We start from the raw sequence: 24187 nt of genomic DNA, 5'->3' as shown, positions 1-24187 counted from the left end.
GTACCTTTTTAAGGCAAACGCAAAAGTATTTACATATAATACTATCAAGCATTTGCACACCTACACAAGTCAGCATATCGGAGGCTCGCACATTATGTGATCAAATTCGGAATTAAATAATGTTAATGAATAATAAATAATCGTGCTAGTTAAGATTAAGATTGTCGCATGAAGTGCCTGATAGAAAATCTCTTAATTCTGCGAGTAGTCTCTAATCGAATTTAAACTATCTTGATACATACAGCCCACCCCCACCTACCAAAATTTTATATTATGGAAAGTAACAATACAAAAGATTCTGTAAAATAATGCTAATAAATTACTTGATTACGCGAGGGTTAAAAATTAACTCATTGGTACAGGGATGTATAAGAAATACTAAGATAAGGAATACTAAGTCGCGTAAAGTAGTGCAAAATGTAGCCACTATGGCGCTGTAGATACGCCATTACACACTTTGTGGTAACTGGATTGTGAAACAATAAGTATAGATCTTGAGACGTGAGTACCTAGTTATCGCTGCTTACAGGTGCCGGCAAACTTCTTGAACATGTGACCTTGCCTTTAAATTCGTTTAATTCTATCATTATTTGCGCGACAGACATGGAAATACAGTACAAAGTTACATTGTTGTACTATATTTCCACCTCTGTCGCGCAAAAAATGATAGGATTAAACGAACTTAAAAGCAAGGTCACATGTTCAAGATGTTTGCCAGCACCTATACAAATTTACGGGGACTACGTGGCCGTACTGCGCCATCTACTTCAGCTGTCAAGCTTGAAGGTACAATATTTTACTTTGCACTGCTTAACGCCTCTGCATACCTAATGCATTCCTCAGACAATCATGGATATGGTTTGAATGGTTCTAAACAGAACAGAGACACATACAATACCCATTATTTCAGTGGACAGATAATACAATAAGTATACGTGTACAACACAATTTTCATACGAAGTTCAGAAGTAAACAACACACATGAAATAAATTCTTAGGTGGGATGTCTAGTTATGAAAGAATAGTTGAATAATAAAGAAACATTTCCATACGAAGTAGTGTCCAAAGAGTTTATGTAGTTAGCAACACTTATACAGGATGGTCAAAAAATATGTGCATTCCCGTTGCCAGGGTGGTTTTGGGATTATACTGTGCAACTTTTACTATGGGACCAACCACGAAATCGCGAAAAAATTTTTTATCCTCACATAGAAAATGGACCAGCCAAAATGTACGAAACAGCCAAATTTTTTTTCGCGATTTCGGGGTTGGTCCCATAGTAAAATTTGCTCAGTATAATCCCAAAATATCCCTGGCAACGGGGATGCACATATTTTTTAGCCACCCTGTATAGTCACATCATAGAGCTACGTCGAGGTGCTAAAGATACGCTATCTAGAATTTTTATTATTTTGGACTTCCACGTTAGGGGTCCTTCCACTGTTTTAATAGTGTCGGATACGCAACTTATAACTGTAAGGACAACTGTTTTTTTTAAATGCGAGAAAAATCTACAAAGAGATTAACTTGACTGGCAAAACAATCAGAACATAGAGAGCAGGCTACTTTATCCTATAGATACATTTATTTTATTCATAATTTTTGCGTCATACTATAAGATCTTATGTTAAGTTATATTAAGCAAGCATCCCTGAATTAGCCACGTAGTAGCACTGTGCTATAAAAAAAGGTATGGTATGTAAATGATCGTGGTCACTTATGTGCGAGCACGATACACTGATATAATAATAATACATACATGTGTAAGCTTTCCCTTAAAGGGATTTTCCAGTTCATTTTCATTCCGCAATATAGCTTCAGCTTTTATTAAGGGTACAGACAGAATATTGTTATATCTTCTGATTGCTACTTATTTCTACATAAATTATAACTAAAATAAATAGGATGTATACAACCTTTCTGACTGCACCATTTTTAATATTAAGAATTTTCTTTTAAGGCAAAGGTAACTTCATTGTATCATTTTTAGATTCAATCAGATGTTCCGTTTAATGCAATTTGTTTACAATTTTTGCAGCATTTTGTCTTGGCTTGTTATTTTTTATTATTTTTTACTCAAAAGCTTTAATCTTAATAAAAGCCTCTTAAATCTCATTAGTCGGGTACCATCAAATTTATTGATTTGTACAGTATTCAACAATGCTAGGTGTAAATACAAACATTACTTTTATCAGACACGGTTAAATAATAAAGACTTTAAATGGCCTTAGAAAATTGATAGCTTTTACTGATCAAGTTTTCAATATGTTTATATTACAACGCCATCTAGTAGAGAGTCCAAAGACTATCGAGTGGACTTAGTATTGCGATAAGCAGTCTTTAATATTTACTTGTCTCCTCTAGGAACAATTATTCTAGTGTCAATTAATAAAGGCATAAGGGTGAATTGCTAAAAAAATTACGCATGTAGTTAAGGACCTGCAATTAAAGTTAATTGATTCCATTGTGTTACGAAAATTAACAATGTAAAATGTATCGTACAGGGAGCGTGCATGAACTATAGGGGGCAGCACAGGAGCCGTCAGATTTTTGTCGCGAGGCGTAAATGTGAAGTTTATGCTTCCGATGTAGCCCACAATATGGCAGAATTAACCTACTGCACAAGAAAACGTACGCGAACGGTAGATGGCAGCACTTGCTTTGGCAATGTATATGTTTATGTTTTAGATTCAGGCCACAAGATAGATTACACATATTCACGCATGTAAATTAGGCACAAACCGCTTGTCATCAATAAACTTAAGACTAATTACAGGTCCTTAACGTGTACATTTATTTTGTAATCTACCCATAACCTGTCATTTATGCATTATTAATTTGTTTGATACCGATTATCCCAGTTGTATGCCCTCTATCCAGGCGGTGAGGTCGGCCCCTCGTGCGGCGTCCAGCAGGCTGGCGGGGGCGAGGGCGAGGGCGGGGGCGGGGGCGGGGGCGGGCGCGGCCAGGCGGCGGCCGGCGGCCTGCCCCGACAGGTAGGCGCCGTGCACTGTGGAGTAGTAGCTGCTGTGCGTGTGCTCGCCGGCAAACACCAGCGTGGGCTGGAATTAATGATAACTTTTAGTCATAAATCTTCGGTTCTCGATGAGCCTAGTGACGATCGTTAAAAGAAAACGCCGATCGAAAGTAAAGCAATGGTAGGTTTTTATCTGAATTATACCAGCTTATTATAGTAATGAGGGACGTGAAATAGGATTTTGTGCGAGGTGAGACGAGACGGACGGATTAGCTCGCAAGTGAAAGTCGGACGCTACAAAAGTGGCTATAAAACTTTGAAATCAGCCATCATTTGATTCCCAAAACTCCTGCATGTCTAGCAGATTTCTGATTAGCATCATAGAAAAAGGTTGTTGACAGAAGGAAGTAAATGGCGCGTCATTACGTCATTACTGTCATTAGTTTATCTTAAAGTATGGCGCCTTGCGACAACATCTACCTATAGTTCAGTCCTCAAAACTACTACAATATTTTGCAGTATTTTCTGTCTCATTACTTTCATTAGAGATTCAAGGGGCTTCCATTATTTATGTAAACCATTTAGTGGAGAAGGAGAGGGTGGCTCGAAATCTTATAATGGGGAAAGGGGAATCGAAATATTATAAATCTAAAACATTTGTAATGATCACCCCCTTATTCCTTTGTGCAGTCAGCTGCAGAGATTTCAGTTTTCAATTTTCGAATATGGAGGGGCACTCTGTCATTAGTCATTATTAAAAATAAATTTAATCGTTTTACCAATAAATAAAAACAAATCACCTTTTTATCATGAACATTTCTGAATAGTGGTTGTGCTAAACTCTCAATATCTGTCTGACTGGAACCAACAGCCAGAGCCGTATATGAGCCTCGCGTGTAGGGCTGCTTGTTCCAACTTGTACTGTAATAATACAATATAATAATTAGTAATTAAAGCGTGTGCTAGACGGTCGCTGACAAGCCTTCAGACCGTCTGACCTTGGTAATGTTTGTATGATATTTTGTTGGAAACAACTGTCTACACGGTCCGTCCAGACCAAGGCCACGCGGTCCAAGGGGCTTGTCGGCGACAGTCTAGCAAGATCTTAAAATAAACATGAAATGGTTTAACTCAGATATTGAAGCCACATTTAGCATCTGGCTACATACATGCATGTTTAATAATTGTGGGTTTTATTGATCTTATTTGCATTCCATCATCATCATCAGATCAGCTAATTGATATTTATATTTCATTGTCATCGCACTTTCATGTGTATAAAATAATCAGTTAAAATAAACTACCTGGGATTAGGATCAACAGAGGTCAATACATTAAATATCTAGACATACTGACCATACACATGTTTGTGGCTCTGGTACAAAGGGATCATTCAAGAATTTCCTTAAAATGTTTGTGCAAGCTGCCGCAACTTGATCCATAGTCAATGTCTCCACATATTCAGCCTCTCTCCCTGACACCCAGCCCAGCAACAAGGTCTCTGTTACTTTACTAAATGAGTAAATCTTCTTATACCATGACTCGGCAATGTCTTCAGGTGTCGTCGGACTCTCCCATAACAACATTATTTCAGTAATATCAGGATTTAAGAATGGTCTCTCATATTCCAAAAATATTTTATTGACTGTCCCAAATAGCAGTCTTTCTATTGACTCCATTTTGTACTGAGGCAACGAAGGCTGGAAGAGATCCTTGGCAGTCTCTTTGAGCACACCAAGAGGTATTGTACATATCACATGATTAGCAAAAAAAGTATCTCCATTGTCACACGTAACTTCAACATAGTGTCCATTTTTTTTCTTTGGTTTGTGCACATTTTCAGACATTAAACTTCCTTCACTAGGGTTAACCATAGACTCAGAGGCAGAGTTCTTAGTTATATCTTCTATCACTGTCTGGTCTGAGTCTTCTGACTCCTCTCCCAAATCTTCAGGCCGCGTACTGTGCTGGTTGGAATCCCAAACAATTTTTTTTACTGGGTGATTAGATATTATTTTTTCAGGTGGAATATTTTTTAACATAGGTTGTAATATAGAGCTGTAACCTTTAGGAATCATGATGTTGCCACCTTGAAGTTCTGTGTAGCTGCCTAATTCTAAAAGATCTATTTCATCCATGCTGTTGCAACCTGATATACATGTTTCCCGTTTTAACAAGCAGTCAAATATGAGCCGGCGGAGTTTTTTCTCTTCAGAGTCAGGAAGACGCTCAAGGTATATGGTGGCCTCCAGGTTAATATGCTCTCCTACACTATGGATATCTGGCGGGGGCAGGTACTGGCACAGGAAGTACTCCTCACAGCGCCGCATGAACACCACGTACGCCTCATGGATCTCGTGCAGCACACCAAACGGCACCTGTTTGCCATCCTCAGTCGCCGCTATCACTTTGTGCGGCTTAGGTATATTTATTATGTTCACTAAACCATTAGCCATAGCTATATCGAATATCGGGTTGCCGAGAACTCCATGAATCCAGTTCGCCCCTAACTCCACTTCGTGGTTTTTTAGTGGAATAGAAATAATCCTACCACCGATTCGTTTCCTTGCTTCTAATATTCTAAAGTCGTCCAAACCATTTTTGATAAGTTCATTGGCGGCAGCCAAACCGGCCATGCCGCCACCAATTATTAAAACATTACACTTATTTGTATCACATTTTTTACTGGAATTTGAATTATCGTCACCCATAATAATATTAAATTTAAATAATATTATTTAGCACTACGCTTTTGATTTGACGTTCAGCTGGTTGGTTACGACATCTATGAAAATATTTTTTTAAACCATCTATTTAAAAAGTTATTGTAAGGTAGTTGTACATCAAAGAGAAGCAATTCTTAAAAATTTTAAACATTCATATAAATATATCGAAACAATGCAAGATATGTTGCCCACGATGTTATAATAAATATAACAATGTTTTTGTTTATTAGATGATTTACTGCTTCTTACATGTTAATCAAAATAAATGTTAATTTCTTACAAGTTTCTTGTTTGTTGTATACCTACCTTTAGAAATACCGGAAAAACGTCATCTCGCATATACATTTCTATATCACACTATTCTCCCCACCATTTTTCGTCTATCTCTGTCTATCTATTGATTGTGGCGTATACGGTATCTCTTTTCAATGACCTTTGAACATGCTAAATATATACACCACATATTATAGATATGTCATATGTACTTTGTTTACTCCTCGACTGTACACGGGCGAGTGTTTTTGTTATTGTCGTGACGAAAATATTGTCAATTGTAGTGAATCCGAAATCTAGTTGAAAATATCTTGTTTTGTCATTATTTTCAAGCCGAATATGATGACCTGATGTGCGAATAAAGTTGCAAGTGATTGTGAAACATTTTTTTTGTCCTACTGACAAATTCGATATCAAAAGTCATTGTGAATAATCGCGTCTATGGAATAACCAAGTGCTTACGAATTAATATGCTCTGATATAGTTATGTAACTGATAAATATCATGTTGTATTCCGCTAACTATGGTAAAACAGTGGTCAGTGTAAATATAGTGGCAGTATAAACAATCTGACGGAATAAATAAACACAAACAGGGACACGTGGGTCTCGCAGCGAATCGATCGATAAAGACGGAAGCGCGCGCCAGTCTCTATCAACGAGACGATTTTAAGTCAAGGTCGCGATTCAAAACACGTGCAATGTCTGATTCTATTTACACACATGACTTTCTATTAGATGGGGGGGTGGAGATCAAACAGGAATCCCCTTTCGAGCTAGGGTCGGTGTCGGCCTCCGTGCCGATCCCGCAGCGGCGCACGGACCTCGGCGACTTCGGCACAGACCTGGACCTGTGCCTGCAGGACAGCCTCTCAGGCTCCTATGCCCCCACAATGACGTACAGCAAAATGGTGTTCGACACAGACAATTCTACCAAAACTGAAAACTTTAAAATGGATGATGATGATATATTTCAAGTAGACAAAGCTGATTTAATACTAGGGCCGACTCTTGCCGAATTAAATGCTAACCCAGATACATTGCTAGATGACCTAAATTTTGACGATTTACTTCTGCCTGAGGAGAGTGGCTATTGTATTCAAATAGGTGGAGCTATGAGCGGGTCGCGACGCGCTCCTAGCTCTGTTCAAGCACCTAATGTGCCTGCTTCAGATAGTCCCTGTAGTCCTTACAGTCAAGCACAGCTGGCATTTTCTCCATCTAGTCAACACAGCTCGGCATCATCCAGTTTTGCTCAGCCTATGAACCAGTTGCCGGAGCTGCTGTTACGGCTGGATGGCTACAGTGGGGAGATAGCCCTGGGCCAGTCCGTGCCGGCCTCCACTGTGCTGCCACCATTCACACCCACCGTTCAGCCGCAGAATGCACAACTGTCATCATCAGCACCTACTCACCTGACTATGGAACAGGTCTGATTTATATCCTCATAACTCATAAGTCCCCGCCTACTTACACAAGTACAAATTAAAATGGAGCTTACCACTTATAGAAATAAAAGAATGTTCCAAATTCAACAGTTAAAATTTGCCCTGGGTCTGAAGAGGAACATATAAATAACATTAACCTTTTGAGACCCGGACCCATATTCTAGTAAATATAAAATATGGCTACCCAGGGAGTGGGTCTCAAAAGGACTACACAAGCCTTCTTGAGCTTACTGTCGGACAGTCAATATGTGTAAGAATGTCCTATAATAAACTAAAAAAGGATATTTGGTTATTTAGCAGGTACTTGGTAGGATATGAAATGAAATAAACAACTTCTGGAATTCCCAGCCTACTAAACTACTACAACTAAAACTAAAACTAAACTAAACTAGTTTAAGGCATGTTTGTAAACAACTTTGTTTTTGTTCTTTTTACCGATTCATAGAACTCATAAATGACTGATATAGATAATCATAGTCAGATAAATGGATAAACACTGTACTATGCTAATAAGTCATCATTACTTGTCTAATTTAAACAAATACCTACACAGTTTACCTATTCATGATTACATAACAAACAAAACCATTCTATGTAAGATAGGGATTATTTTACATAACAGGTCCTGCTAAATAGTTTGACTGGCAGATGATTTTAAATAATTATTTTCTATCTTAATACAATCTATATATAGACATAAGTAAATCATGAATTTTATAAGCTATCATGCTTCTAATATAGACTTTATAATAACTGTGTCAAGATACATTATCAAAACTATTAAAACAAACAAAGTTGCAAACAAAAAAGTATTTCAAAATCAACAATTTATGGACTAAAACCTTTTAGCAGTTTTATGTTATACTTATACCTATCTTAATTAAGCCCCTAGAATCCTTTAGAATAAGATGGTGTAATTGGTGTATAAAGCTAATCATAGCATTACAGACTTTTCAAACAGAATAGGACATCTCCCTCACACACCTCATAAGGGATCCAACATAACATTATCAATGCCTACTAATTTTATTATATGTGTAGTAATCTAAATAGTTCAACAATAACTGAGTGTGTTGTTAGAAATGCACATTAAGGTTAGAAACTTGTTTACCAAAACTTTGTGAAGACAGGAGTGAATGAAAACACAAGATTTAATTGTACTTATATTTCCATACCAACATACAGGATGTGCTTATTAAATTTAGAACTTACATTTTCCTACATAGTGTTTGATTCAGCACTGAAAATGGGTCCTACATTTTAATATCACTTATTTTTTTGTAAGCTAAGTATCTTAACTATGTATTAATAATAATGACACCTTTTCTGGTTATAATTTTTTTTATGCATATTTAATTTGCATACAAAATTTCTCTGACCAGATATGGCAAAGGCGCGAACCCCGCAAGCACCTTCTGTCAACCAGTTCCTTGGCTGAAGCTGGGTCCGTGTCCTCGCTATCCGGAGGACTCCTGAGCCCTAGCACGGCTGACTTCTCACAGGACGAAGATGACAGGGATGAGACGGATGAAGATAGTGATAGATATGAGGATTTATCATCAGATGGTATGTTTTTTTATTTCTTGGACAATATTTTGCACAAATTAGGATTTAAGAAAAGAAAAACCGGACAAGTGTGAGTCGGACTCGCCCACCGAGGGTTCCGTAGTTTTTAGTATTTGTTGTTGTAGCAGCTGTCCCACATGCCCCCTCGCCTGACAACGCCCGTGAATGTTTTTTTAGCTGATTTGGTAATGTCACTTACTAAAGGCCCGTCTACACTAACCACCGTACTTCATCTACCGTCCAACCCCAATTACGATTAAAATTCGGATAACGTCTTATCGGTCCTCCCATATTTTTCGTTGAACTCTTTTGTCTTTTCCGGGTCCAAATATCCTGTACCTACCTATTTATTTAATAAACCACTACAATGTTATCAACTATGAGTATAGCTACTGCTTTGTTTTCTGAGATTGGTCACAATCTTGATCAATCAAATTCTCCATATTTATTTCCAATGTACAATTTCTTATCATGTATTATTATTTAATCAAACCATACATACTGCTTTGTACAAGGTTGTATATGTATTAAGATGATATCGTAGGTACTTATTTATATTCATATTATGTTATTTATGTTTCCTTAAAATTACATTAAAGTAACATTCATTCGTACTTTAAATCCATTTTATCGATTTCCTCGCATTGTTAAACGTAGTATGAAACACGTGCCAAAAGGCGAACTCGACACGTGTAGGGTAGGTGTGTCAGATCTCGTCCACTTATAAGCGTGTGCTAGACGGTCGCTGACAAGCCTTCAGACCGTCCGACCTTGGTCTGACCTTGGTCTGTGGGTCCGTCTGAGTTGTCTGGCTAGACGGTGGCAGACCACACTTGACCACAGTGTGTCCAGAACTCGCGGACGGACAACATGTATTGCAAGCGCACAACAATGATGACCTCTAGCTCTAGCCTGTTGAAATTTCAAAAAGTTTGCGTGTTTTTAACACTTATAAGTGCAATTGACATAGAATAGAAACGAAACGAAAAAAAATAAAAGGGTGTGGATGACGCTAACTTACATTAAGTATTTTTGTTAAAAATTTCAATTTTGATACTTACACGCTTTTGTCGCTGACTGTACTTTTCTTCCAACAGGCAACTAGTATTCATCGAGACAATTGTGAAAATCCCAAAATTTTGTAAATATACAATTATTCGTAAAAGATATATGAAAAATCTTACCACCATCTGAAATGTGTATTATATATGTACATACATATGTGTATAGATATTTATATATGTATTTATTTTTAATATTTAATAGTATGATCTTTAATATGTATGCACCTAACTATTTATGTATGTATATTGTTATATGTTTATCTGTGCTGATTTTATTTAAAAAAAAATCTACTCTTGTTATCCGTTTATTTTTCTACCCATTTATTTCTTCCATACGGTAAATTCTACTACCTGAAGGTTGTCTGTAAGAGATCGCTTTTTAGCGATAAGACCGCCTGTTGTTGCTTAGTTCGCTATGTTAATTATAATGTATCTAAATTTGTTTTAATTATGCACAATAAAGAATATATTATTATGTACACTATTTATGATATACCTATAATAAAGATTTTAAATATAAAATAACTGCAAACACCGAAAAAACCGCCTCAATCACATACTAAAGAATAAAGATCATCAACTTTTAGCTTTTTCCAAATTTACCGCCATTTCGTCTTAAAATGAATGTAAATTTTTAAAACTAAAATTAAATTTGAATAAAAAATTGGAAAATGTATTAATTTATTATTAGAATAATTATACAGGAACAAGTCGATTTTATCTAATTATGTATGAAATTGTATGATTTTGTTGTGTAGGCTGCATCCTTAACTATGCATTTAGCAGACGCTATAGGAGATGCCAACTTTGAAATGCGAAATAAAAAATCTTAAAGTACTTATTTAAATATGTTATATTTGTTTGTATTGCTCATATTGTCTATTACTTGATACTTGACCTTAAATAATATTTACTTTTTATTATATAAAAAAATATTTTTTGCATAAATAGTGTTTTTTTAGTTTCCGTCCACCTATGAGCTAGTTTTCGACCACTGCATTATTGAGTAAAAATCGATTATATACGGGACGCAAGCTATTTTCATACCAAATTCAACAATCCTTAATAGTAATCGGTCCAGAATCAATAGTACAAAATACCATTCTATTCACACACCGTTGACAAAGGAGTGGACGTAAACTAAATGTCTGCTTTAATAGGGGATACAGATCATATTGAAAGGAAAAACAAATGTATTATACTAAATATTCATAATACTTATACATAATACTAAATATTCTGCTAGCTATTTGGGTTTCCGTTCGTCAGTGGACGAAAACTAAATACTTCATAAAATGGGTATGTTAGTTCTCGTCCACTAAATTTCTCTAAGATTTATTTAAACTGATAATTTTTGGTTTTATTATACTTCTAAGTATACGTACGTGCTAAAAAAATTACTTAAATAGCTAGAACAGACTTACCATGAACATTTCCCGCCTAAACTTTTTTTCTTCGTTTTAAGACCTCTGAAAGGAACGAATGCGAAGCTGCAACTAATATGTAATGTATGTAATATGTATTTTTAATTCGCTACTCGCAAAATATCATTCTCATGTAGATAGATCTATTGTTTAGGCATATATAGGATTGCAATAAGTCCAAAATTGTGTGGTAAGGTAGGTTTATATTTAAATTATACGCAATTATTTGAAACAACTCCGTCAAGCAGACGGAAACTAGCACTGGACGGTATCTAGCACACTAACCCTATAATAGTGGTATTCGCTCGATTTTTCAATAGGCGCCGTTCATTTTTACTACAGACGATTTTTGCCCTCCCTCCCCTATGTAAGAAAAAAAAAAAATAGGCCGACCCACTCCCCCCTGTAGTGTTTAATATCTATTTATTACGTAAGAATGTGTGCCATTTTCAACCAAAAGGGTACTTATATTGTCGCTTGTCAGTAAGGCGCTATTTCCATATAGCTAGAATAAGAAATCAACCTTATCGACAACAGATAATGTGGGATCTTTATATAAGATTTTGGCCAGTCCGTGCTTTTTAAAAGTATACTCGGCGCATATTTGTAATCTAGCGTAAGAGCTATCAAGACTCCCTCCACCCCCATTGTAAGAAGAAATAAGACATGGTCGACCCTACTCCCCTCCTAAATAGTCTTATCTGTAATAAAATGTCGCCATATCGCTACTCATTTAGGACTTCGAATTTATAGCACAAATATCTATTCTATTTCAGAATCAAATGACGAGTCCGAGAGTAAACAATCACGACTGAATTCTAAAAAGGAAAGGTATTTCTGGCAGTACAATGTTCAAGCTAAGGGTCCTAAAGGACAGCGGCTGGTCTTGAAAAAGAAGTCCGAGGATCCTCATGTGTTGAACAGTGTCACGGATCCTGTATTTAGTCCGCAGTGCAGCGTAAGAGGAATCAAACATAGGTAATTATAAAATTATTTCAAGCATTACGGAGTGATAAAGGTTTCAAGGTCTTAAATAAATACATACAAATATTCTTGATAAGAGGCTGCGCGCGCGAGGCACGTCTACACTGGCCGTTTTGTGCGCGAGGAAATTGCCTCGCGCGTATGCTCGCTCTGTGTGGACCCGGATATTTAACACACAAACAAACGCCTATACCGGGATTCAAACCCTGGAGCCCCTGCTTCGTTCGTAGGTCACACACAACACACAAACATTACCATGCAACAACATTTACTAACATAGTACGGCGGTTTTTGGTCTAGAAGCAACCTATATATAGCCCATATGAGATGTGGTTGGATTCGTCAGAATAATTGTGTTAGTGAGATAGGCTATACAAATTTTGAAAATGGCGCCCCCTAATGAAAAAAGGGTGGGGTAGGTTGTTTTTTTTTTCTTACTACCTATAGCAATATGGGTACCAAATGAAAGCTATTGAAAAAACCATTTCAAAAATATATGTAAATTTGTTTGTTTTAATAATAGTTGCAGTTTAATGTAACAGAAAATTATACTTTTTTTCAACTTGATGTACTTTTCTTATTTTTGGTTATATCTGGTTAATTATTTTTTAACGTTATATAGAGATATTCACAGTCACTTAGTATGTATTTTGGAATGATCCATTCAGTCATTTTCAATTTGGAGCAGTTCAAAGTTAACTGTGGATTGTGAAATTTTTGAACGTTTTCTAATAATTTGTTAGACGAAGTAGTGAAAATGTTACAGTATGTTATATATTTGTGATTTACTCATAAAGCCCTTTCATTTGGTACCCCACATGGTATGATTAAAAAAGAAAGTAAAAACTTTGTACTGCCGACTTTTTGACGTCACAGCAACTACCCCCACCACTTTCGCGCTAGTCATCTCATGTATTTGTGTTCAGGACATCACACTGAATGCTCTGATACCAAATATGTCCATGTTTGCGACGACATGAGCGAAAAGTAACCTAAAGCCTGTTCCTAAAGTTTAATAACTATTGCATTTCAGTGGTAAAGCCAGAAAAGGCGATGGAAACGATTTGACCCCAAACCCTAGAAAATTATACTTAATTGGAAAAGAGCTGGATAATTTGGGCAAAGTAATCAACGACATGATACCCGTGAGCGAGCTACCGTTCAACGTCAGGCCCAAAACGAGGAAAGAGAAAAACAAGCTCGCGTCCCGCGCCTGTCGGCTAAAGAAGAAGGCGCAGCATGAGGCCAATAAACTCAAGTTGTATGGTTTACAACAAGAACACAGTAAGTATACTACCTACTACCTAGTCTACTTACACGGACTACATAACACCACACATAAGCGCTCCCGTACAAATTTAGTATGGAAGTACGACCACTTATTTCAGTCGCGCCCACAATTACGACCAGTACTCGTGTAACCGGACAAGTGCGAATCGGACTCGCCCACCGAGGTTTCCGTAATTTTTAGTATTTGTTGTTATAGCGGCAACAAAATACATCATCTGTGAAAATTTCAAATGTGACAGACAGACGGACAGATGAGTCTTAGTAATAGGGTCCCGTTTTTACCCTTTCGGTACTGAACCCTAAAAATATTTACAAAAAATAAGCTTTTGGAGTGCACATGGGCTGTTATAGTGTAAAATTGTGTGTAATATGACTCAGTTGTGCTGCCACATCGTAGTATTATACAAATTTGCGCCTATCTATGGTGACCCACTGTTTGAAAACGCGGCGTTATGCGGTGTCTATGTAGTCTGTGGTAGCTACACACACATACTTTAACACCTACTGAAACAGTTACCCTTAAACCGGGCATATATGGACATCAGAAATGACACGAAACCGAACTCTATCACTTTAAAATAAAGTCCTAAATCATGGTGTGAATATATTCACCTAAGTGTTGTAAAAGTTTAATTAAATAGTATAAAGTTGTGTTTCTCCATAATGTTCTTATAGATAGCAATTCGCGGAAGACCAAATCTTACACATTTTTGGGGCTCAGACCTTGCCCTGCTTATGTAAATTGCGCTAGTTTAGTAGATCCAGTAAATAAACAAATCCAGTTACCGATAAACACGGCGACTTGTAGCGCCATCTATTAGGCACGTTTTTTATTAGACTTTATCATTAATTCACAGTCGACAATCTCTTTGTTTATGACTTATGAAATATTGAGATAAAGTTGCGTCATAAGTGTGTTCAATAACTTGTTTCCCTATAAAATTCGCAATTCTTTGATGCAGCTGATCTCGATGTTCAGATTGAAGAGCCGTTTCTTAGTCTAGTTTGTTTTAAACGTTTCTTCGTCACACTGAGCGCGGCGGTGATGGCGTTGAGCTTGGCGCGATGAAAGCGGGGCGCTTGCTTTGCCTGCCTGCCTGCCTTTGCCTTTAGTCTCTATCAGTTGTTAACCCTTTATAAGGTTATTTTATTTTCCTTTCTATTTATTTTGAACGTTATCAATCTTTGATAGAGTTTAAAACCAATGAAAAAACTGACGCCCTTACATTGTGCCCGTTAAAAGTTAAACTCTAGGTACCAAGTTACAGTTGGCCATAAAATCTTATACAATTGTGCAACGCAATTGATAAACTATATTTTTTTATAGTTGTATAAGTGCGTGTTGTTTACGTGCGTAATGTGATGTTTCAGGACGACTGCTGAACGGCATAAGTCAGCTAAAGCAAGTGCTGGCGAACAAGGCCACAGGAACTGCCCAGACCAGTGTCGACTGGAATGCTCATGTTAAGAATGTTGTCAACACAGCAACAGGTATTTATTTTTTCGATACGGCGCCATTCATGTATGAATGTAAGAAAAAATAAGAATAGGTTGACCCCCTTCCCCCTGTTTAATATTTATTACGTGAGCGGTCTCTTTCGTCGTCGTCGTCTTTCTTGTTCGGTTATCTGTCGTGAATACATATATTATTATTCTCTTTGAACTGGTCTGACACTGGCAGTTCAGTGTCATACCGGAAATAGATCGAATAACTAAAACTCGAATTGGCCTGATAGATTCTTCATCATTAGCCGGATCCACACTGAGCGAGCATACGCGCGAGGCAATTTCCTCGCGCACAAAACGGCCAGGGTAGAGTAGACGTACCTTGGCCGAGGCGCGCGTGTTGTATCGACCGAGGCATGTCTACACTGGCCGTTTTGTGCGCGAGGAAATTGCCTCGCGCGTATGCTCGCGTTTGTATTTTTAAATTTGTTTTTCTAAATAAATAGTTTTTTTTTTTTCAGAATTAAAAATTGCTGGTAAAACATCAGAGTATGTAAACAAAATTCTGGACAACGTCAAAAGTGGCCAGGCAAATGGTGGACTCAAAGACATATAAGGTAAAATCTGTGTGAACTGCAAAACGAAAGGCTGTTTATTGTACCTCCAAAGTTAATTTAGCAAAGAAAAATTATGTATATCATATAAAGGCTTAATTGTCTAAGACAATTTTATTTTTGTATGGTAACAGAGTTATAGAAATAGTCATTAGAAGCTTCTAAAGGCAACTAAGAGGTAGAATTTATTTTTTAATAATTCATGTATAAATCATGCCATAACATAGGTGTCATGTTGGAATAAGTGTAACACAATTTTGGACTCTGATACAGAGTACTATATGACCACCATATGGATTTCTTCCCCCCTTTCTGAATCCGCGCCTGTGGATACCAAGCCTAACTAAAAATAAAATAAAAGGGCGAATTAATTATCCATTCAGAATAATATTTATATACGCAAAACATTTGCAAGTTCGTTTGTATTTTTAGAAGCCAGAAGATATTTAGATTTTATGAATATGTACATATTATCAAATCAATTAATTATGCATTTTAATTACAACTCTAATTAATAAATGGCTATTATAATTTAGATTCTAAGGTACAGTAAAACTGGAAGTGATATAATTTTAAAACTAGATTTGTTAATGATTATTTTAACGCGATACATATTAAAGTACGTTGGAAATCGAAGATTATACAGATAACCTATGAATCCATGAAACTAAGAATTTTAAAGCCTATATATAAACCCAGTTATATATGGCCAACTTGTTAAAGAGAGAAAGCCAATATGCGATTATTTCCATCTCAGTCGCTATTACGATAATCGATAAAACGGCGATACTGTGACAAAATACCGCAGTACCTACTGCTAGCACTTTGTCACAGTATTATTATAAGCCATTAGATATCAAAGTGTTTTGAGTACTAACGTAACTAATTGCTTGTTTTCTCCTAAACATGCTAATAATCAAAATGTATGAAAATACACTAAGGGTTCGTTTACACAGAGTTGTTAGAAAGTTGCAGTCGGCCTAGTGTAAACTCACTCTAAGCTCTGTAGTAACTACATTTGAAAGCGCAAGATTTAATCTTGATTGTAGTAGTGACATTATGTTTTATATTCATAAATATAAAATTTTAATTAGTCGCCAACTATTATCGAGCCGGACAAATTGTTCCATACAGAGTGAGTTTTATGCGGAATTTATTCTTTATTGTATTGCAGTCATGTTCATAATACATTAGGTGTTACAGTGCAGTCGTTGTGCAATATCAATATCATACAGATACAATAGATACATACAGTATGGCGGTCTGCGAGCCGCTCTGGTGTGGGAGCGGGATATTGCTATATACATGCATAGCGCTGTCTTGCTCACACACCATGCAGGGCGGCGAGTGGATCAGTGTAATAAGCAATAACCGTATCAATGTATGAAAAGAAACTGTGCAATTAGCTACGTTGTAGAAAAATCAATGGAACCGTGTACTAATTCATACAATGTTATAATGAAACTATAACACCAGCAGGATCAGCACGCTAGTATTTGTACCATGTTTACATGTGAGATAGGTTATAAACTGAAATAGATAACATACGCTAAGATAAAGTGACCAAGTCCACCGGTGGCCGAGGCGGGAATCGAACCCGCGTCTTCAGCTTACGCGGCTCACGTTACGCGGTACCCGTCCTAAATTCTCTGGTGTATGCTATCTTTGAAAGGCTAGGCGCCTTTGACCAACTCTAAGGACGAGCAGTATGTGCTTGCACCTCCTATACGAATACTTTACTGGATTACGGTATAGCGAGAGAGACGGTGCTCCCTAGTTGGATGTGAGATAGGAACGATAGGAAAAGGGCCACCCCACAGGGCTTTAACTTGTTACGCTTCCCGTCAGCAAAGATAATCAAAATTCGATTCGATTCCAATTTAAAACTTCAAGTCAAGGTCGTTTTTTGGCTGGCGAATTTAAACCCAGTTGAGAGGTTAACTCTAGGTAGCATGACTGAAAATGATGTTTTAGTTATTGGCAAATACATACTGTATTTTAACAATACTCCTTTCGTACTTGTACGCAATAGTGAAACAAATGCTAGCGTGTTCGGTCTGCATTAGAGTTTAATATATTATAATGAATAGTTACTTATTTAAGAAAAATATTTTAAAGTCAATTTAAGATAGGTGTAGGCCTTACAAGTCACTTCCATACAATGGGCGAGTTTTTAGTTTATATATTGTCCTCTATTTCTCTCTTGATGAGGAAAAATATGTAACTGCATTGGCATTGTCATACATTTGTTAAAAAATATGTTGAGTCAAATATTTGTTTAAGGTAAGGAGCATTGGGTTGATTCCGAAAATACAATATAACTACGAAAGTATAATTTTAAATTATTTTTCGAAATTACTCGGAATTGTCCCAGAGCACTTAATTTTAGTCGTAGCAATATAATGTGGCGGGTATGGAAGTGCTTTATTAATAATAATACAATATATAATTACGATAAGATTGTAATATAGTTTTAAACTGATCTGTAATGTTATGTTAATCACGAATGCTATTATTTAAGAACCATTTTGGTATAGAATGGTAGCCAAATTAATTTTTTTATGGGTATAGTTTTAATAAACTTTTATTATATTTTCTATTTAATGACCGGTTTAAAACTGATATGACTATAAACTATAATATTTGATAGTCATTATTGATATTTTCTGAAATTTTATTTGTTGTTCTTACAAGTTAAGAAAGTATGTAGACAAATCGTTTTGACATTCTACTAATTACGGAAATAATATATTGACAAGTTAAAACAGAGCTGAAATAATATTTTGTAATTAGTGCGCGTTCAAAAGTAGACAAAAGTGGCCTTCATGAAACCCTTTGTTGTCGCACCAAGACGAGTTAATAATAATTACAGCTAAATACAAACCAAGTTGCGTTCGTACAAGTGTTTATTTAGATGGTGCCACCCAGGGGCCTAGCCAAAATGGCAATCGTACTTCGACAAACGCCATACGAAAAGAAAAAAAACCGGACAAGTGCGAGTCTGACTCGCCCACCGATGGTTCCGTACTTTTTAGTATTTGTTATAGCGGCAATAGAAATACATCATCTGTGAAAATTTTAACTGTCTAGCTATCACGGTTCATGAGATACAGCCTGGTGACAGACAGACGGACAGTGGAGTCTTAGTACTAGGGTCCCGTTTTTACCCTTTGGGTACGGAACCCTAAAAATGTATCGCGGGATGAGATATGCTACGAAAAGTCGTGTGACTATTTCCATACATTATTTAAGTTGCGATTGGCGTTTTCTATTATTGATTGTCATGTTGGCTAGGCCCCCAGGTCACGTAGAAGTAACATTTTGTAGCAGCGCTACTTTTTGTAGTGATTAGCTGTCTATATTATTAGGCCGTCTCAGGTGCAACAAAATATTTCTTTCACGTTCCCTACATTTTGAAACCCGTATTCGTTTTAGCGTAGCTATTTTACCCCAAGAGATAATTAATGAATTACCATAGTACATGCATGGAACTACTCATATCATATTATTGTAAATATTGTTGGTTTTGTTGACTGTTTGAACTTATTTTACATTATGTTTATTATTCCAATGGACGAAAAAGGTAATTTGTATATAAAATGTCAATTGCGGAACTTTCTATAAAATATGGTTACATGGAAAATCAAATAAGTTCGGTTATTTATGTTTACAATGGTTGAGATGTAAATAATAAATTTTAAGTATTGCTCGATACATGATGAAGAAAGTAAATAAAAATCCTATTTCAAATTGAAAAGACAGCAATCACCTAGATAAAAGCTTTGACAGATGATTTAACACTTTGAATTCATTTTTGTATCAGTATCTACATGTTTTGTGGTATTACAAAGCGCCGGTTAAGCAATAAGTAACCTCTTAGGTTTTGAATAAAGGTTGACATTCGAATGCAATAAAACCAACTGTAGCCACAAGGAGATAATAGTACCTACCTACAGTAATTATTTTGTCAACTATAGATTGTGAAGATATAGAACAATAATGGACCATAATGCTATAATATTACGGTCGCAATTTCAATAACAATGGTTCGGCAACCTCAGTCACCACTAGAATTGCAACTTCAATTTCATAACATTAAGGTTCATTCTCCAGTGTGGTGCCGTACGTACTAACTTGTTGCCATATCTGTCGATACATACATTAAAAATGGTTAACACTTATTACATAAATATTATGCATACATAAAATACGTTTAAAATTATGTTAAGCCTTGTTTAGTTGAAAGGACAAGGTCTAGATTTTAGTTCCCAAGGAATTCAAAGTTGAGGCTTTCATATCATACAGGGACCGGCCCGCTATCCCTTATCGGGGTTTTATAAGGGTATTGCATAAAGCTTAACTCACCATACCCTTTGCCAGACGAAACCCTTTGTTTTGGTTTTAAAAACCCTTATATAAAGCTACCACATTTGAGTAATCGGTAGCCCAAATACCCTTACAAAACCCTTATCATCCGCTCACCAACACCTTGCATATTGCTTATAAGGGTTAGCCTTATAAAGGGCTTCCCTTTTAGCATATAAGCGTGCTAATTTAAGTCGTCTACCTTGTTCATAAAGCACACATTACTTCAAATCCGAGCAATCGTCGGCGGCGACGGCGGCGTTCTTTGACTAGGCACGTATTTTCTTTCCTTTTCATACACTACCGTAGATATATACTAATCCTGTCTCTTTCACGCAAAGGGAAACCTTTATAAAAAGCGCTTAAAGATAAGGGTAACCCTTATTAAGGGCTAGCCTTATTTTTGGTTAGCTTTTCGGTAAGGGTTAGTCAAAGGTAAGGGTATGAATGGGCTTGCAGTTCAAAAGGGAAAGTCTTTCAATGTGTTAGCCGTGTTTAAGTGTTGCCCATTGAAAGGGTTTTATCGCGGAAAGGGTTGTCCGGTCCCTGATATCATATCACTACTGATTTGTTTTGTATGATGTATGGAAGCGCGTAGTTTTGGTGGAAAAGCAGTCTGTTAACTGTCACCAGCAGCAGCTATAGCTGCAAATGAGTAGGATTTTAAAAGACTAAATCAGAATTTTGCGTATTTCGTGTTTGCTTTATAATAACCAAACTCAAAACTGGTCTGCGATTCAATAGGCTGTGCTTACTTATACTTTTAGGATTCTGTTGTTTTATTTTCTTTATGAATTGTATTTTATATCATTGTAATTTTATTGTGTTGTATAATTGATGTCTAATAAACCAATTTAAGGTAAAAAGAAATGGTTTTATTACATTTTTATTCTGATAAGCTGAATATGATGTACCAATAAGCTAACCAACATGCTTGCTAGCTAGAATTGAAAATAATACTGTGCCGTAAGAAACCATATTAGTTAAAAAATATATTTGTAAGCCAAAAGCAGGTGGTTCTTGAGAAGTTTTATGCGTGCGTACGTAACATCGTGCGTTCCAGCCGCGGTCATGCTACAGAAAAAAATATCCTTAGCAAAAGTGATTAAAATGTGTAAAACAGACACATGGTACTGTGTCCATTGAGCCTGTTGGGTGACACTGTCAAATAACTTTCATGATTTCAGGAAAGGTTATTTGCTAACTTGTAACAATGTTGTTAGCATGTGTGTGTGTCATTTTTGGATATCAAACTTTGATAATGATACACATAAAAAAATTTTTTTTCTTAAAACTTTTTATTTTTGAATCAAATATACAAATTGGAATTTAAAAGTGTGCCTGGCATTGCTTTGTCATTTCGGTACAAGTTGAATTTCTCCAAAAGTTTTTTAACTTTTTCTATTTGATAGTCTTCCGGGTGTTCAATGTAACATACTATCGCTGTTCCAGTCAGGTCCATGTGCTCTCTCAAGGAAATAGCTGGAAAAGAAGGAACAAGATTAACTAGTTATAAGTGGTTGCTATAAAGTGGAAGGGTTGTAGTAAGTCTGTTACTTATGTTAATTTACTGCCTGCAAAACACTTGCTGTAGCATTAGGGTCATTCTAAGAGGTATTAACAGGGCCGGATCTAGGGTAGAGCGAATGGAGCGGCCGCTCTAGGCGCCAGATGGCAAAGGGGGCGCCAAAATGGCAAATAAGAAAAAAAAATAAGTTTTAAAAGACGCGAGTGTGACGCAGGTCCAAAATACGGTTCGTTTTGCTTTTGGGTAAAAAGCTTCAATGAAGGGCGCCAAAACCCGATTTCGCTCTACCCTGATCTTGGGCTCGGGCCGGCACTGGGTATTAACTATATCCATGATACATATCCATACTTTTCTTAAACAGTTTAAATAAATTATGGTCGTTTCCCTTAAAAGATTGCATTTCCTTTATAGACAGTCAATTTCAATTCATCAATTAACTCAGTTTTGTCACGATTGCAACTCAAACATGCAAAATGTCTCTTCCCTGGCATGTCCCTATCCAGGTTTTACGATAAATCAGTAATTTTATCCAGATGTAATTCTCTTAAATCCTTAAAGGGTGTAGCAGGATAGCCTTTGAATAATTGCCCCCAGAGATTTTTGTTCAAAACTATTACCAGATGATGCCCCATGAGATGCAAAAATTTCATACAAATTTTTAACCCATTTAACCTTAAAACATTTTTATTTATTTTCTCCTAAACTATGTAACTGACAGATTTCAAATTTCATATTTTGTACAAACCTAAAGGTTAAATAAAAATAAGAGCCTTCTATACCTTTTCCTTCTTGAAAAAAAAATTGTAGCATCCTGTATAACAAGTTCGGCTAGTGGTACTAACACCATTTTTTTTAAATGTGAACCAACATCTCATCTACATAATACTCAAGTTTCACCAACCTAGTAAAGGTGGAACACTGCAAAAAAAAATTACCTTGGTACCTTCTCTATGTAACTCGTAAAGCCTTGCAATAGGTATAGTGAAAACTTATACGAAATTGTTGCCATGTTAAAGCATTTTACGTCTAACATGTAACAGTTACGTAGGAAGTGGTGCTCCCAACAATTTTATACAATTTCTTGTCAGACTTTATTATTAGTATACATATACAGGATGGAAAAAATTATGGGCCCTAGAGGGAAAGTGCCTTAAAACCTTAAGTTAGCTCATTTTACTTAAAGGAAACATTCTTTTATTTAAAAAAAGAAACAAAACTGCATTTTCTCTCTTCTAAATGATGATAAAAGATTAAAAAGTTGACTTGCCAGCTTGCAAATATACATAAGAGTTGTTTCAATAAAGTATTGTATAATTAGATCGAAGTTTTAACATTTATGTTGTGCCACTTTTTCTATGAATTGTGGAAGCCATAGTAGCACCCTAACTGCGTTGTTATACTGTATATGCAGAGCATTGTAAACCCGCTGTGTGTAATTGACCCACCTACTTGACGAGTACAGTGATGTGCAGTATGCATTAAATAAGGTTATTTTGAGTGAATTTGTACAACATGCAAATCTGCGGGCCAGCATGTTCGCACGGACTGACAACGCTAATAATAATAGTTAAAAATTAAAATAGAATTACCTCCTGCTGCTACTCCAGAAATAATATTTGGTTGTTCCAGTTTAGGATATGTAAATCTCGAATTGTTAGGAAGCTTTGTCGTGGATACGCTTCTGATGACGCAGTCCAGTACTGGCGCAGTGGTGTTGTAGTCGGACAGTGGTTTTGTTTGGACAGCAATCACTTCTCGACTGTGCAACAAATAATCCTTCAGCAATTCTATTATTTTGCTACTTTGAACTATGCTGTAATCTCTGACTGTACAAATGTATCCATTACAATTATTCAGTTTATACAGATTAATGCTGGCTCCAGAGACAGTGTTTACTAAAGAGCATTGGCTTTGATGTTTTATGTAGTCTGATAAATATCGCCCTTCAAAAATGATCACATCATCAATTTCTTTCGGTGCTTCTAAGGAATTCTGCCATTGTAATCTGGAAAAAACATTAAATATATTTATTATACCATGACTAAAAAGTAGAACCAAAAAAATGTTACTAAAACACGACAACTCACTTGACCAGATCCTGACTGGAATCATCCCAGTCTTCCCAAAGGTTACGGCTACCTGGCTCAGCTATTTCGCCAAAAGTGGTCATATTTACGTGGATTGATAATTCTGAATTTAAATATAAACATTAAATTAAACCATGTGATGATACAGTTAAAATAAAATGAATGAAAAAGATGAGTCGCTAAAATCAAGGTTTGTTTTTAAATTTGACATTAGTGTTTTTTTATTTTATTAAACGATTTTTACACTCAAATTATCCATGCAGTCATCGAGTGATATATAGTTTGTCAAAGGACTGTCTCATTTCAAATATAGACAGAGATAATAAATACTTATTTACTGACAAATTGCTTTGACCAACTTATATGTATGTGTACATCCCCTAATGGGCTCTACAA

General features: G+C 36.2%; 3 protein-coding genes across 3 annotated transcripts; 1 reads left to right on the top strand and 2 right to left on the bottom strand.

The window, feature by feature from the left end:
* Positions 1-260: 260 nt before the first annotated feature.
* LOC134745016 (peroxisomal N(1)-acetyl-spermine/spermidine oxidase) lies at positions 261-5761 on the bottom strand. The gene is made up of 3 exons (XM_063678984.1): positions 4334-5761; positions 3778-3898; positions 261-3062 (listed from the first exon to the last, which is right to left on the bottom strand). Exons 1-3 carry the CDS (start codon positions 5686-5688, stop codon positions 2853-2855), a joined length of 1686 nt encoding a protein of 561 aa, XP_063535054.1. The 5' UTR covers positions 5689-5761; the 3' UTR covers positions 261-2852.
* A 427-nt stretch (positions 5762-6188) lies between these two features.
* LOC134745013 (protein CREBRF homolog) lies at positions 6189-21046 on the top strand. The gene is made up of 6 exons (XM_063678981.1): positions 6189-7405; positions 8806-8989; positions 12254-12455; positions 13495-13745; positions 15123-15242; positions 15719-21046. The coding sequence occupies exons 1-6, from the start codon at positions 6677-6679 to the stop codon at positions 15811-15813; spliced, it is 1581 nt and encodes a 526-aa protein (XP_063535051.1). The 5' UTR covers positions 6189-6676; the 3' UTR covers positions 15814-21046.
* A 409-nt stretch (positions 21047-21455) lies between these two features.
* On the bottom strand, positions 21456-23961 carry LOC134744677 (uncharacterized). The gene is made up of 3 exons (XM_063678584.1): positions 23792-23961; positions 23294-23709; positions 21456-21658 (listed from the first exon to the last, which is right to left on the bottom strand). The coding sequence occupies exons 1-3, from the start codon at positions 23872-23874 to the stop codon at positions 21486-21488; spliced, it is 672 nt and encodes a 223-aa protein (XP_063534654.1). The 5' UTR covers positions 23875-23961; the 3' UTR covers positions 21456-21485.
* Between the last annotated feature and the right edge of the window lie 226 nt (positions 23962-24187).

Source organism: Cydia strobilella, chromosome 10 (genome assembly GCF_947568885.1).
Source record: "Cydia strobilella chromosome 10, ilCydStro3.1, whole genome shotgun sequence".
NCBI lineage: Eukaryota > Metazoa > Arthropoda > Insecta > Lepidoptera > Tortricidae > Cydia > Cydia strobilella.
The sequence above is the reverse complement of the archived record's forward strand: the minus strand, read 5'-3'. Positions and strand labels throughout refer to the sequence as shown.